The sequence below is a fragment of the Lepus europaeus genome, chromosome 7 (genome assembly GCF_033115175.1).
Source record: "Lepus europaeus isolate LE1 chromosome 7, mLepTim1.pri, whole genome shotgun sequence".
Classification (NCBI taxonomy): domain Eukaryota; kingdom Metazoa; phylum Chordata; class Mammalia; order Lagomorpha; family Leporidae; genus Lepus; species Lepus europaeus.
The window spans coordinates 51,209,622-51,224,670 of record NC_084833.1 but is presented as its reverse complement, the minus strand read 5'-3'; the positions used below and the strand labels follow the sequence as shown (position 1 = coordinate 51,224,670).

The window sequence follows — 15,049 nt, the reverse complement described above, 5'->3', positions numbered from 1 at the left end:
GAGGCCAACTCTGCAAATTGGGGGAAATGACCTTGTTTGGAAATTGATCCTCAGACCAACAAAGCTACAGAGGAAACCTGAATATGCTTCAAGAAAATAGGAAGAAAAAGTACTGCTTTTATTTACCAAGTACCTGGGTGTGCATCGGGGTGGGAGTTTACTTGTGGTGGGGCTGGCCCAGGGTATGTGATTGGTTATACATGGTGCCAGGCATGACTAGAGAGCAACTCCTTATTTGACATGCAAGCGATGACTCTACTGGGGGGACAAGAGCATGCACATTAGAGCCAAGTGAAGCTGAGCTTAAGCACTGGCCCTCCCTCTGTGGCACTTTGGACAGGTCGTTTACCCCGTCTACATCACCATAGTTTCCTCAAGGGGGGGCTTACTTGAGGGGAATGGAAATACAATATATATAGTCCTTCACCAATAGAAAGTGCTCCAATATGCTAGCTGAGCGAGCAATGATTCAAAAAACAACAGGAATTTGTATATAAAAGCAAGAAAGGAGATGGCACAATATGAATGAAGTTAGGGAGACAGAAAACTGGGAACTAAGAACTGTTAAGGATTTCAGTCTTGGTGGTAGAAGCAATGAAATGCTATTGAGTAGCTCTAAGGAGGGAGATATAATTATATTTGTGGTTTTTTTGTTTTTCTGTTTCTTTTTAAATTTATTCATTTATTTGAAAACCAAAGTTATAGAGAGAGAGGGAGAGAGATTGAGATTGAGAGTCTATTCGCTGGTTTACTCTCCAAATGACCACAATGGTGGGAGGTGGGAGCTGAGCACATCCACGTTAGCAGGGAGCTGGATCAGAACTGGAGCAGCTGGGATTTGAACCAGCAGCCATATGGGATGCTGGCACCACAAACTGCGGCTTTACCCACTATTGCACAGCCCTGGCACTTACATTGTGTTTTTAAAAGGTGACTCTGGCTTGAAGTGTAGGTAATAAATTAGAGAAAGGGAAGAGAGGGTGTCCAAAATCTAGTTAAGATAAATTTATATTAGTTCAGAGGAAAAACGATGTTGCTTAGTTTAGGCTCATAGTAGAAATAGCTGTAGAAATTCGAGAGATATTTGGGAGGTAAAATGGACAGCATTTGGATATAGAAGATGAATTTGAGGGAAGACCCAAGAATGACAGCCAATGTTTCCAACTTGTACAATTGGAGTAGGCCCCGGTTAGTGGGAATGTAGGTCAGATTAGTTGTTAACAAGATGGATTTGAGGTGTTTTTAAGATATCCAAAAGTAATTGTAACTAAAAGATAGAACAGAGATACATGCCTGGAGCTCAGGAAAGTGGCCAGGATTGAAAATAAAAACCTATGCATCATCCACACAGAGGTAGTAATTAAACCCATGGAATGAGTGAGATTGGCCACAGAGAGAACAAAAAGAGCAGAAGAGGGCTTAGGACAGAGCCTTGAGCAATTTCAACGTAAAGGCCAGGCAAGGAGGATGTGCAGACTGGGGAAGTGGAGAGTGAGTGGACAGGGACAGTCAGGATGGCAAGGGGGGCGGGGCGGGGAGGAGAGGACTCCAGGGAGGACAAGGACTTGTTGGTGTCTGTTAGACTGAGCATTGTGGAGGCCTTAGCCAGTTATTTCCATAGCATGTTGTGGCCTGAAAGCACACACATGGATTGAGGGATGAGGGGGAGGTGAAGAGAAGCCAATGTATTCAAGTAATTTTCATGAGGAAGAGATGTAAGACCATAACTAGAGATGTATGAAGGTTACCTGGGGGTCTTTTCATTTTTACAATAAAAAATATATATTTATTTGAAAGGCAAAGCAAAATATTGACACAGAGAGAGAGAGAGAGAGATCTTCCATCTGCTGGTTCACTCCCCAGGTGGTCACAACAGCCAGGTCTGGGCCAGGCCAAAGCCAGGAGCCAGAAACTCCTGGGTTCTCCCACATGGGTGACAGGGGCCCAAGCATGCACTTAGGCCATCTTCTGCTGCAATCCCAGGTGCATTAGTAGGAAGCTGGATTAGAAGCAGAGTCGCTAGCATTCCCACATCACAGGCCCTGGCTTAACCCATTGTGCCACAATGCCGACCCCTCTTCATTTTTAAATGGAAGATACTGAAACGAGCTTACAAGACGAATGGGAATGATACGGCTGGGGCAGAAGCTGAGTATGGAGGAGAGGAGAGGAGTGATTGTTAGAGTCAGGAAGAAGGGATGGAGCAAAGCAGGGGCGCATGAGCCACCAGGACACCTTCATCAGAGCGGAGAAGGAGAGGAAGGCGGCTACCGGTGGGACGAGGGAGGACTTCACGCCCCCGACTTGTGTTCTTTCTGTGAACTAAGAGCGAGGTGACACAAGAAGAGTGAAGCAGGGGAGATGAAGCCTGGAAGTTTGAGGAGGTTGGACATCTGAAATCATCGTTGCTGAGAATGGGGAAGTACTGGGTCTGCCAGAGACACCCAGCAGTGCAGCAGGGCAAACGTAAGGCCAGGAGTCATTAATGCAGGAGCTAGTTCATTGACCTGATCACAGGGCTTTTTACAGCGGCATGAGCTGCACAGATGTGAGTAGTTCATCTAGGGTTGCAGTTTGATCACATTAGGAAGATAAAGTGACCAAAAGGTAAAGGAATTTTTTTTTTTTACTTTTTTTAAAAAAAATCTTTATTTATTCACTTGAAAGGCAGAGTTACAAAGAGGCAGAGACAGCGACACAGAGATCTTCCACCTGCTTGATTCACTCCCCAAATGACCTCAATAGCTGGGCAGAGCTGGGTCGATCGCAAGCCAGGAGCTTCTTCCAGGTCTCCCACACAGGTGCAGGGGCCCAAGTGCTTGACCCATCTTCTACTGCTTTCCCAGGGACATTAGCAGGAATCTGGATCAGGAGTAGAGCAACTAACTGGATCTTGAACCGGCGCCCATATAGGAAGCTGGCACTGCACAGTGCTGACCCCAAAGGAATTTTTAGAGTATTTGTGTACTTTATGAAAAAATGGTCCACAGATAGCTCACACATATTGTTAAAGATGAGCAAGGAAGGCTGACTTGCCCTTCCAGATATTAAATGTAGTGCAGTGCATAGAGGGGATAGAATGGGAAGCCCAGGGACAGCATGAGTCTTTGAGAACCTGGCCTGTGTTTGATGAGCTTACCTCCTCTGCCTGGGAAAGTCTCACCTTTGCCTGTTTCCCCCAAATAATTATTAATAACAGCCCTTTCCATCCTTGTTAGGATAATAAATTGCATGACCTCACTGTATGTATGGGAGAGGAGGTAGCAGACAAAAAAGTAGGGGAGAGATGGGTTAAGCAGGCCTAAAAGCTCACAGTATGGACTTCCGGTTCCTGGTCTGCACGTTCAGAGCTGAACACACACCTTCCCTTCCAACAAGCAGAAAGCTGAACAAATGGAACAAATCAACGACTCTTCTTAGATCCTTCAGATAAATGAGGTCACAGGGTGCTACCATTTGAGTGTTTGTGTCTTCTCAAAATTTGTATGTTGAAATTCTCATCTCCAAAACGATGATGTTCAGGCAGTGATGGGACCATGAGGCAGGGCCACCATGAGTGGGGGCGGTACCTGATAAAGGAGGCCGGGGGCAGGGAGGGGCTGGTGTTTCCTCCCACCACCATGTGAAGATGCAGCTGGAAGCTGCTGTGTGTGAGGGACAGGCCCTCACCAGACACCAAGTCTGCAAGCGTCCTGGTCATGGACTTCCCACGTGACGGAACCGTGAGAAATAAAAAGGTTGTTTATCAATGACCCATCTAAAGCATTTGATTATAGCAGCCTGGATGGACAGAGATACAAGGCCAATTGCTGTCCCCAGGATTGTTGAGACAGACAGACAGGCAGACAGACAGAGAGCATCACAATTCAGCGGAAAACACCATGGGCCCAGGGCCACGTGGGAAAACCTGAGCTGGGGGCAGCACTCTGAAGGCACACAGCTCCAGGGGTTAAAACCCCAAAGAGAATGTGAGCTCCCCCTCCAGGGCCTCCCCTCCAGGGCCTCCCAGGGAGCACTGCAAGAAAATCCTCCCCTGCTTCCAGCAGGGCGAGAGGAAAAGGATCCATTTTTAAATGGCCAAGGAGTCTGTTCTTAACAAGGCCTGCCCTCAAAAACTGTTTATCCAGAGCTGGGGCTCTATCAAGGCCTAGCCTACCTGGGAGAAGGGAAACACTGAGCTGCAGCCCTTCCCAGCACTCCCCACCTCCCCACTCCCGCTAGCTCTGTGACGTCCACAGCCCCAGACACAGGCTCACAGACGGAGGCACAGTCATGGGACGGTGACACGTGGCCCCCGCTTCACATCTCCCCTCCACACCACTTATAGCTTTCACCCAGTTTGTCAGGTCTGCTTTTCAACAAAAATCACAAAGCATATTAAAAAGAGAAAACCACAGCTTGAAGAGACGTACTAAGCATCAGAACACAGTCAGCTACAACAGGAATGTTGGAATTCTCAGAGTAGGAATTTTTTCAAACCCTGACTAAAATGCTATGTATACAACATACAGGCATTTTCAAAACATTCATGGGAAATGTGGATTATGGAAAAACTAGGATGTAATTCAAGTTTTTTTGTCACAAAATAAACTTATCTTTTCATTTTCCATAATTTTTTTCCCATGAAATTGTGAAGTGCCTTCATACAAGAATAGATGGGTAATGTAAGGAGAGAAATAGAAATTCAATGGCAATTTGATTCTAAGAATCCAATAGAAATGCTAGTGATCAAAAACACTAACAGAAATGAAGAATGCCTTTGATGGTTTTGTTGGTAAACTGGACATAGCTGAGGGAAAAAAAAAAATCCATGAGCTTAAGAATATGTCACTAAAAATTTCCCAAAATGCAAACAGAGAGAAAAAAGACTGGAGGCTGAAAATAGCATAGAATATATAAAAACCATGGGACAAGTGCAAAAGGTATAAATATGGATAATGGGAATTCCAGAGGGAAAGAGAAAGGAACAGAAGATGTATTTAAAGCAATAATGACTGACAATTTCCCCAAAATTAAAGTCAGACACCAAACCACAGGTCTAGGAAGCTCAGAGAACACTAAGCAGGATAAATGCCAAAAACTAAAAACAAAAAACTGTACCCAAGCTTGCCATATTTAAACTTCAGAAAATCAATGACAAGGGAAAAAAATCCTGAAATAACCTGGAGGAAAACAACACCTTACCTTTAGAGGAACAGACAGAAGAACTGCACCCAACTTCTCAGAACCACACAGGCAAAAAGAGAGTGGAGTGAAATATTTAAGTTGTTGAGAGAGAAAAACCCACCAGCCAAGAATGCAGTACCCTGAGAAATTACCTTTCAAAAGTGGTTCAACAGGCTAATCCTCCGCCTTGCGGCGCCGGCACACCGGGTTCTAGTCCCGGTCGGGGCACCGATCCTGTCCCGGTTGCCCCTCTTCCAGGCCAGCTCTCTGCTGTGGCCAGGGAGTGCAGTGGAGGATGGCCCAAGTGTTTGGGCTCTGCACCCCATGGGAGACCAGGATAAGCACCTGGCTCCTGCCATCGGAACAGCGCGGTGCGCCGGCCGTGACGCGCTACCGCGGCGGCCATTAGAGGGTGAACCAACGGCAAAGGAAGACCTTTCTCTCTGTCTCTCTCTCTCTCTCACTGTCCACTCTGCCTGTCAAAAAAAAAAAAAAGTTAAGGAGCTACAAAGACCTTATCAGACATCTAAAACTTGAGGGTATTTGTTGCCAGTAGACTTGTCTTACTAAAAATGTTAAGTTATTCAAAGAGAAGACAAAATGATACAGGTCAGAAATCTAAATATATATAAAGATAGGAAGAGAGAGAATGAATAAGTAAAAAAATGAGAAAAAATTATTTTTCTTATTGATCTAGCAGATTACTGTTTATTCAAAATAATAACAGTACCAATACACTCAATGTGTGTGTATATCATGTTTATATATGCTTATTTTTTTTAAGATTTATTTATTTGAAAGGCAGAGTTAGAGTGAGGCAGAGGCAGAGAGAGGTCTTCCATCTGCTGGTTCAGTCCCTAGATGGCAGCAACAGCTGGAGCTGTGCCGATCCAGAGCCTGGAGTCAGGAGCCAGGAGTTTCTTCCGGGTCTCCCACATGGTGCAGGGGCCCAAGCACTTGGACCATCTTCTACTGCTTTCCCAGGCCATAGCAGAGAGCTGGATCGGAAGTGGAACAGGAGGGATTCAAACTGACGCCCATATGGGATGCTGGGACTGCAGGCTTTACCTGTTTTGCCCCATCACCAGCCCCCTATATATGCTTATGTAGAAGTGAAATGAATGGTAGCAATGAGAGAAGGAACAGGAGGGAAAATTAGCTATGTTGTGTTGTTATCAGGTACTTACCCTACCTATGAAGCAGTATTGTGTTATTTGATAGTGGACTTGGATTAGTTATAAATACACATTGTAAACTTTAAGGTAGTCACAAAAAAAAAAGTAAAAAAAGAACTAAAATTAATACACTAAGAAAGGAGAGAAAATGGAATCATATAAAATGCTCAATATTAAGGTGTTTAAAATGACAAAATGCAGAAAAACAAGGGAAGTAAAAAATAGGAACAAAGAACAAGGGCAACAAATAAAAACAAAAATAACTATGACAGATATTAATCCAGCTGTGCCAATAATCATTTTGAATTCAGTGGTCTAAGTGCACCATTTAAAAGACAAAGATCATCAGAATGGATCAAAAACAGACAAAACTGTATGTTGTCTATAGGAAAGCCAATGTAAATAAAAAGCTACGTATAGATTCAAAGTAAATAGATAAAGAGATGCTAACACTAACAAAGGAAAACAGAGAGTAGTTATATTAGTTTCAGACAGAGCAGAATTCACAGTAAGGAAGTTTGTTAGGAAAAAAAGGGGCATCGACTACTTCATTCAGCAATAGCAGATTACACATTCTTCTCAAGTTCACATGGAACATTTACCGAGATAGACTACATTCTGAGCCACAAAACACATCTTAACACATTAAAAAGAACAGAAATTGTACAATGCCTGTTCTAAGACTACAGTGGAAAAAAACTGGAAATCAATCATAGAAAGATAGCTGGAAAAATCCCCAAATACTTGGAGATTAAATAACACACTTCTAAAGACTACATGGGCAAAGGGAAAGATCTCAAGAGAAAATTTAAAACACTTGAACTAAGTGAAGACAAAAGTACAACTTTTTGAAATTTTGGGATGCAGCAAAAGCAGTGCTTAGAGAGACATTGACAGCATTAGTTGCATATAATTAACAAAAAGGATTTAAAATCAATAACCTAAGCTTCTATCATAGAAAACTAGAGGAAGAAAAGCAAATGAAATCCAAAATAATCAGAAGAGAATAAATAATTAAAAAATTAGAGAAGTCAATGACATTGAAAATAAAAACCAATACAGAAAAATCAACAAAACCAGAAATTACCTCTTTAAAAAGATCAATGAAATCAGTAAGCCTTTAAGTAGGTCAATGAGACAGAAAGAAGGCACAAATTACTGAAGTAGATATTAAAGAGGGGACATCACTACAGAGCCTATAAACATTAAAATAATAATAAAGAAATACTATAAATAACTCCATGTCCACAAATTTGCTACCCTAGGTTAAATGGACCAATTTTAAGAGATATAATCTCAACAGGAAGATATTGACAATTTTAATGGGTTTTTTCTATTAAAGAAATCAATAATTAATAGCCTTCCAAAACAGAAAACACCAACCCAGATGGATTAGTAAATTCCATCAGGCATTTATGGAAGAAATTATACCAGTACTCTACAAGATCTTTGAAAAGATAGGAACAGGAGGAATACTTCCTAACTTATTATATGAGGCCAGCACTACTCTTGTAACAAGACTAGACACAGATCTTATAAAGAAACTATGGATCAATATCTCATGAATATAGATGTAAAAAGTCTCAACAAAATAACAAATTGAATTCAACAATGCCTAAAAAGAATTGTATACCATAACCAACTGGGATTTATCCCAGGTATGCAGGTCATCCAACATTTGAAAATCACTTAATATAATCCATCACATTAACAGGGGAAAAAAATCACATGATTATATCAATTTAAAAAATTTGATGAATCTAACACTCATGATAGAAATACTGAACAAATTAGGAATATAGTACAACTTCTTCCTCTTGATAAAGAACATCTACAAAAAATCTACAGCAGGGCCTGGCGCTGTGGTGTAGCAGGTAAAGCCACCACCTGTAGTGCTGGTGTCCCATATGGGTGCCGGTTCAAGTCTTGACTGCTCCACTTCTGATTCAGCTCCATGATATGGTCTGGAAAGCAGTAGAAGATGGCCCAAGTCCTTGGGCCCCTGTACTCATGTGGGAGACCTGGAAGAAGCTCCTGGCTCCTGGCTTCGGATCAGCCCAGTTCCAGTTGTTGCAGACATGTGGAGATTGAACGAGCAGATGAAAGACCTCTCTTTCTCTCTCTGCCTCTGCCTCACTGTAACTCTGCATTTAAAATAAATAAATAAATCTTAAAAAAAAAAAAAACTACAGCTAATATCCACACATAATGGTGAGAAATTTAAAGCTTTCCTGCTAAAACCAGAAATAAGGCAAGATGTCCTCTCTCACCACTGCTTTAGAGCATTATACTGGAAGACCTATCTAATTCAATAAGCCAAGAAAAGGAAATAAAATTTTTCAGGCTGAGAAGGCAGAAATAAAACAGTCTTTGTTCACAGATAACATCATTATCTAGGTAGGCAGTCTGAAAAAGAGTCAACCAAAAAGGGGGGAAAAAAGGAAGGAAGGAAAATAAAGAAGTCTCCTGGAAGTAATAAGCCATTATAGGAAAGCTGTAGATTTCAGGATACAAAGTCAATCACTTTTTTATATACCAGTAATAAAAAAGTGAAATTTAAAATTAAAAACATATTACCATTTATATTATCAGCCCTCCCAAGATGGGAAAACAGGTAGAACTCTAACAAAACTTTTATAAATTCAATATGAAGAAAACTTTTGTTAAAGATATCAAAAAAGAACTAAACATATGGAGAACTATTTTATGTTCACAAATAGGAAGACTCAATATTGTCATATCAGTTCTTCCGTTGAGCTATAAATTCAGTACGTTACAAGCTGATTCTAAAGGTTTTGTGGAGAGCCAAAAGGCCCAGAATAAGTATTTCAATATTGAAGAAGAACTGATTTCAAAGACTGACACTACTTGACTTCAAGAGTCACTGTAAAGCTACAATAATTAAGGAAACCGTGGTATTGGTAAAAGAACAGTCAAATCAATGGAACACAAGAGAGAACCCAGACCAATGGAAATGAGTTAACTGATCTTTGATGAAGGAAAAGGTGATAGGATAGAAAGAGATAGTCTTTTCAACAAGTGGATATCCACATGCAAAATAATATAGACACAGATTTCCTTCTTCCCTTCACAAAAATTAACTCTAATGGGTCATAGACCTATACCCAAGATATGAAGTGTAACTCCTAGAAGATGATTTAGAAAACCTAGATGAAATTGGATATGATGGTAACTTTAGATACAACACCAAAGGCATCATCCATGAAAAAAGTAACTGAGAAGCTGAACTTCATTCAAATTAAAAACTTCTGCTTTGTGAAAGACACTGCCAGAAGATAAGCCAGATGATGGGAGAAAATATTTTCCAAAGACATACCTGATAAACAAAATATTATCCAAAATATTAAAAACTCTTTAAGACTCGACAGTAATAAAATGGACCACCCAATTTTAAAAAATGGGCAAAAACCATGAAGACACCTCTTCAAAGAATATATACAGATGGCAAGTAAGCATATGAAGAGATGTTCAGCATAAATATGTCATCAGGGAATTAAAAATTAAGACAATAATGAGATACCACTACACACCTGTTAGGATGGCCAGAATCCAAATCACTGACAACGATGCTGAGGAGGATGTGGAACAACAGAAGTGGCCATTAATTTCAAATGAGAATGTAAAGTGGTGCAGCCGCTATGCAAGACATCTTCACCATTTCTTACAAACCTAAGCATACTTTTACCATATGACTCAAAACGTTGTTCCTTAGTATTTACCCAAGTGAATTAAAAATTTATGTCCACACAAAACCTGCACACTGATGTTTATAGCAGTTTTATTCATAACTGGCAAAACTTGGAAGCAACTAAGATGTCCTTCAGAGTGGATAAATAAACTGTGCTATATGCAAACAATGGAATTTTGGTTACTTCTAAAAAGAAATGAGCTATCAAGTCATGAAAATACATAGAGGAAACATAAATGCATGTTAGTGAGTAAAAGCAGCCCATCTTCAAAGGTTACAGCCTGTGTGATTCTCACTCAATGGTGTTCTGGAAAACTCAAAACCGGAGGCAGTCAAAAGATCATGACAGAGGTTGATGGGAGGGAGGATGAATAGAGCACAGAGGATTTGTAAGGCAATAAAATTATTCTATGTGATACTGTGAGGGTGGATATATATCATTAAACATTTGACAAAACCCATTGAATGTACAACACCAAGAGTGAAGTCTAATGTAGGCTATAGACTTTGTAGTGAAATGCCAATGTAGGCTCATTGATTCAAATAACACAACCCTCCTGAGTGGCATGATGGCAGTGGGGAGGCTGTGCATGTGTAGGGATGGAGGATATATGGGAATATTTATACTTCCTGTCCAGTTTTGCTATGAAGCTAAAACTGCTCTGGGAAAAAAATCTATTTTTTAAAAGGTAATACAATGGAAAAATGGAATGAGATGCTGACTCTATTGTATTAAAACTTAATTTCTAGTGAATCAAAGACCTAAAAGTGAAAACTAAAATTATAAATATAATGGAAGAAAATATTGGAGAACATCTATTTCTCAATTTTTTAGGCAAGAGCATAAAAATGCAAGCTATGGGAGAGCAATTGACACTTTGGCTAGGTAAAAATAAATTCTGTTAAGTGAGGATTTATCTGTGGGTGGCAGGAAGGAGTAAATATTTTAAACTATAGGATAGTCACATTTAGAAAATCCTATAAATCCACAAGGAAAATACAGGAAAGTCCACTGACAAGGATTATGAGTAAGCAATTCATAGAAGGAAAAATCTGAAAAATTGGCTAATATTAAACTGAAACAAGAAGATATTCATTTACAACCATTAAGCTAGAGATATTAGAAAATCCAATAATTAACAGGTATTGGTGAGGATGTAGGAAGACTTGTGCCTAGCTGATAGAATAAAATTAAGTGTAGCAATTCTGTCAAACAACTGGCAGTAGTTTGTAAGACTCATATGTTTATACTCACAACCCAACAAACGAACAATTGCACTACATGACTGATATGTATTTATATCAGTTACAAGTGCAGCAGCGTGAGGTTCTGCACTGCAGCGTTATGTGTGGAGGCCAAGAGCTGAGAGTCAGCTAGATGATCCTCACTGAGAGAATGAATACATAAAACATGCTCTCTGGATACAGTGGAATACTAGGTAGCAATCAGAAATGATGACTTGTATTCACATACAGTGACACAGACATAGCCCAAAAGCACAAAGTTGAATGAAAAAAATATTGACACAAAGCAATCCTAAGTAATTTGAAGTAAATACACACACACATTGACTAAGCATATACTCAAGGGTACTATAAAAAGATCATGGAATATGAAATTAAAACATAAGTTTATTTTGGTGCAAAAAAATTGAAATCTGTGCATAGAGTCTTCAAAAAGTTTGTGTAAAATGTGTATTATGAAGAAACTGTGCATGGATTTCAAAATATTTTTGTATGAAAATTCATATTTAAATTCATTTTCCATGAAGTTCCTGGAGTACATACGCACACACTCAGAAGGACGTATATTAAATACTTAGGTACTAGATAGGGGGGAGGTGAAATAGAATAAAGCCCATAGAGATAGACAAGATGTAATCAAAAGCTGCCTTAGCTTTGTCTAGTGATGGAATTATATGAAGAACTAAGGGCCTTGATGCAATTCTTCTTGCTCACTCTCCTATAAAGAAAAGGAATGTTTTAAAGAAAAATAAATACAATATGGATATAATGATCCATAAGATTATATCTGAATACTAAATGAGTAATTCAGATAAAGCACTTATCTTAGTACCTAGCCCACACTAAACACTCAGTGAATGTTATCAAGGCTGTTAACACTACTGCTGACACAGCTACTATCTATCAGTTGGGATTGGCACTTAAAACCAATTGGATTTAGGTGAACTCCTCCTGAAAGATCCTTTCAGGTCTAATATACTACAGTTCTGCTAAGGGAAAAGCAAATACCACAGTAGGCCACAAAGCAAGCAGACAGGGAAAGAGCTGAAACTGCCTTGGGGAGTGAGAAAGGCTACAGTCACTGCCTTATTTATAGTGTCGTAGGAAACTTCGGTGGTTAACATGGGAGAATACTGATTAGTAAATAGGAATGCATTACCCAAATGAAGAAAATAGAGACTATACAAGTAAAAAGTGCTATGAAATGGGGTGAGTTCAAGTACTTTGCTACACTTCTTCCTAAAGGGTTTATCACCTTAATTTTAAGCTCTAAAAATGTAGTTGAAAGATAAAGTCTATCTATGTAATGTTTGCTTTGGATTATCCCATCCCCATCCTTCTCCTTCTTCCCTGAAGTGAGACACAGGTTGTTCTAGTGAAATGAGCAAGATCATCACCTAGTGGTTGGTTCCTCAAAGAGGTGACACAAGGTCTGGTCCCAGAGAGCATAGATGTGCCCAGCCTTCATCCAGGAATTATGTTAACTCAACAACCATTGACTGAAACTCTACGCCAGACACAGTTCTGGTGCCTGGGAACACACAGCTGCTAACACAACACGAGAGATTTCCAAATAACATTAAGGCAGTGTCCCTCTGGAAGCTTAGGCGCCCTCCCAAGGTGACGTTGCATTGTAACGTGTTGCTTTGCCACTGTTTTCCACAGATCATAGATGAAGAGGAAACCCAGTTTATGAGTAACTGCCCCGTTGCGGTCACCGAAAGCACGCCGCGGAGGAGAACCCGGATCCAGGTGTTCTGGATCGCGCCACCCACGGGAACAGGCTGTGTGATTCTAAAGTAAGTAAACGTGGCAACCGTCCACTCCTTCCCCGAGCTGATCAAAGACTTTGTGGTGTGGCAGCAGACAGAAAAACAGCTTTCCCGGGGCATCGGCCACGTCACAACACCTCTTCATTCTCTGTCACCTCGATTCAAAATGGCAGCGGGCAGTGCGGCGTAGGTTAAGTGCTACATAAAGAATTCTTTGCTGAGTCTATTTTCCGTGAGATAGGATGATGCTCATAGCCACTCTCTGTCTTACTAGAGATGATGATACCAGAGCTTGTTAAGACAACTCAGCAACCAGGTGCAGGTAATCTGATTTCTTCCACCTGCAACTTCGCATGTGTTCTTAAAACGCCCAACACGGGAGCGTGCTTAGGCTGGCCTCCAAGTAACCTCCCCTAGGCCTGGGCCCTGCTTTCAGATCTCTTCTTCCCTGCCCAGCAAAAGTGCCATCTCGTGCCACTTCCTCTCTGGCTTGCTGGTTCTCCTTTCGGTGAGTTTTGGTAGATAAGAGGTATTTACCAATGAAAATATTTTCCTCTGAATGGTAGCACGGTCTCAGATCTAGGTCTTTAATAAGGCTGTTTGCTAGAGAATGGCATTCTCTGGGCAGGAAAACAATTTCTGTGGTTGAAGAAATTTGTAAAATGCTGCATTTTGTCTCCATTTTTGCAGTTACAACACAAATTAGCATATTGAAGGCTTTTGCAAAGTCATACCCAAAAGAAATCTGTGTAACTTGGTTTCACCCAGAAATTTTCCAAACTTATTTGACTGTAAAGCTCTCTCTCCTTTTTTTTTTTTTTTAAATACCCATTAACATTCACTGAGGAACATGATCTATTTTGAATGTATGTAGAGGCCTGTTTGGAGTGATTCGGAGGACTTTAGGATTTTAGCTAGGCGTGTGCTCATAGTCGTGGATAGATCCCCAGGGCTCCCAGCTTGGGATCCAAGAGGTCATTTTTTCCAAAGAGGTAGGGGCTGTCCCAGGCTTTCTCTTCCTATTTAAACCCCCCCAAGGCTTTATTCGTGTGTCTGGCTTGCTTGTCAAATGTGGACATTTCAGCAGACTTAAGACCATGGGTAGCTGCAGCACCCCCCTGAGGAGATGCTGCTAAGAAGGCTTCCAGCCTAGGCCGCCAGTTCCTGCAGGTCTGCTGAGCCATGGTCCAGACAGCCCTGTCTTTGACTGGCTTCCCTTGGCCACCATCTGTATGGACGTCACTTGTTTCTCCTTGAGAAGTTTCCTGGTATTAACTTACATTGGTGATGTAAACAAAGGAGCAAATTAAGCTGTGGAACCTTTTATATGCAATCTTCTCTCTAAATATAAATCTAGAACATGACTCTAGTATGCAGGTGACATGGGGGAGAAGGCCGTGGGGAAGTGAATGAGAATCAGTGAACTGAGAAAGAGGTTGTGAGTAGCAGGGGAGTCAGCTGCTGTCATAGCATTCAGCAGAGACTCCGAGGTAGGCAGAGGAGCGGGAAAGCTTAATACTGTTTTTAAAAAAAAAAAAAAGGATGACTTCAGGTCTGTACAGATTGGAGGTTGGTGTGGGAAGCTAGAGGTGGCTAATGACAAGTAGGGCATTGTATGTGATAAATTTGGGGGCAAATTTTTTTATGTGTTTTTTTTTCCCAGAAACCTTTTATTTAAGGAATACAATCTTCATATATTTCATAATTACAACTTTAGGAACATGGTGATTCTTCCCACCGTACCTACCCTCCCACCCCTCTTCCTCCTCCCTTTCCTACTCCCATTCTTACTTTTCACTCAATTTGGCTTTTTTGTTTGTTTGTTTGTTTGGCCCTGAATTGAAAGTAGGGGATCAAAAAAACTAGAGAAACTGACAATCATTGCCCAAATCCTAATGTTCGTTGCTGCAGAGGCTGGGGGCCTGAGTTCTGTGCTTGGATATAGTGCCTGGCTGTTGTCTATTCAGCCTCCCAGCCTGGAA

General features: G+C 40.8%; 1 protein-coding gene across 1 annotated transcript in view; it reads left to right on the top strand.

Annotated features, from left to right (window-relative positions):
- Positions 1–15,049, top strand: part of SPON1 (spondin 1) — a 312,833-nt gene that overhangs the window by 70,687 nt on the left and 227,097 nt on the right. The window contains exon 3 of the mRNA XM_062196460.1: positions 12,961–13,094. Coding sequence (XP_062052444.1) covers positions 12,961–13,094 — 134 coding nt within the window. The remainder of the gene's footprint in view (positions 1–12,960; positions 13,095–15,049) is intronic.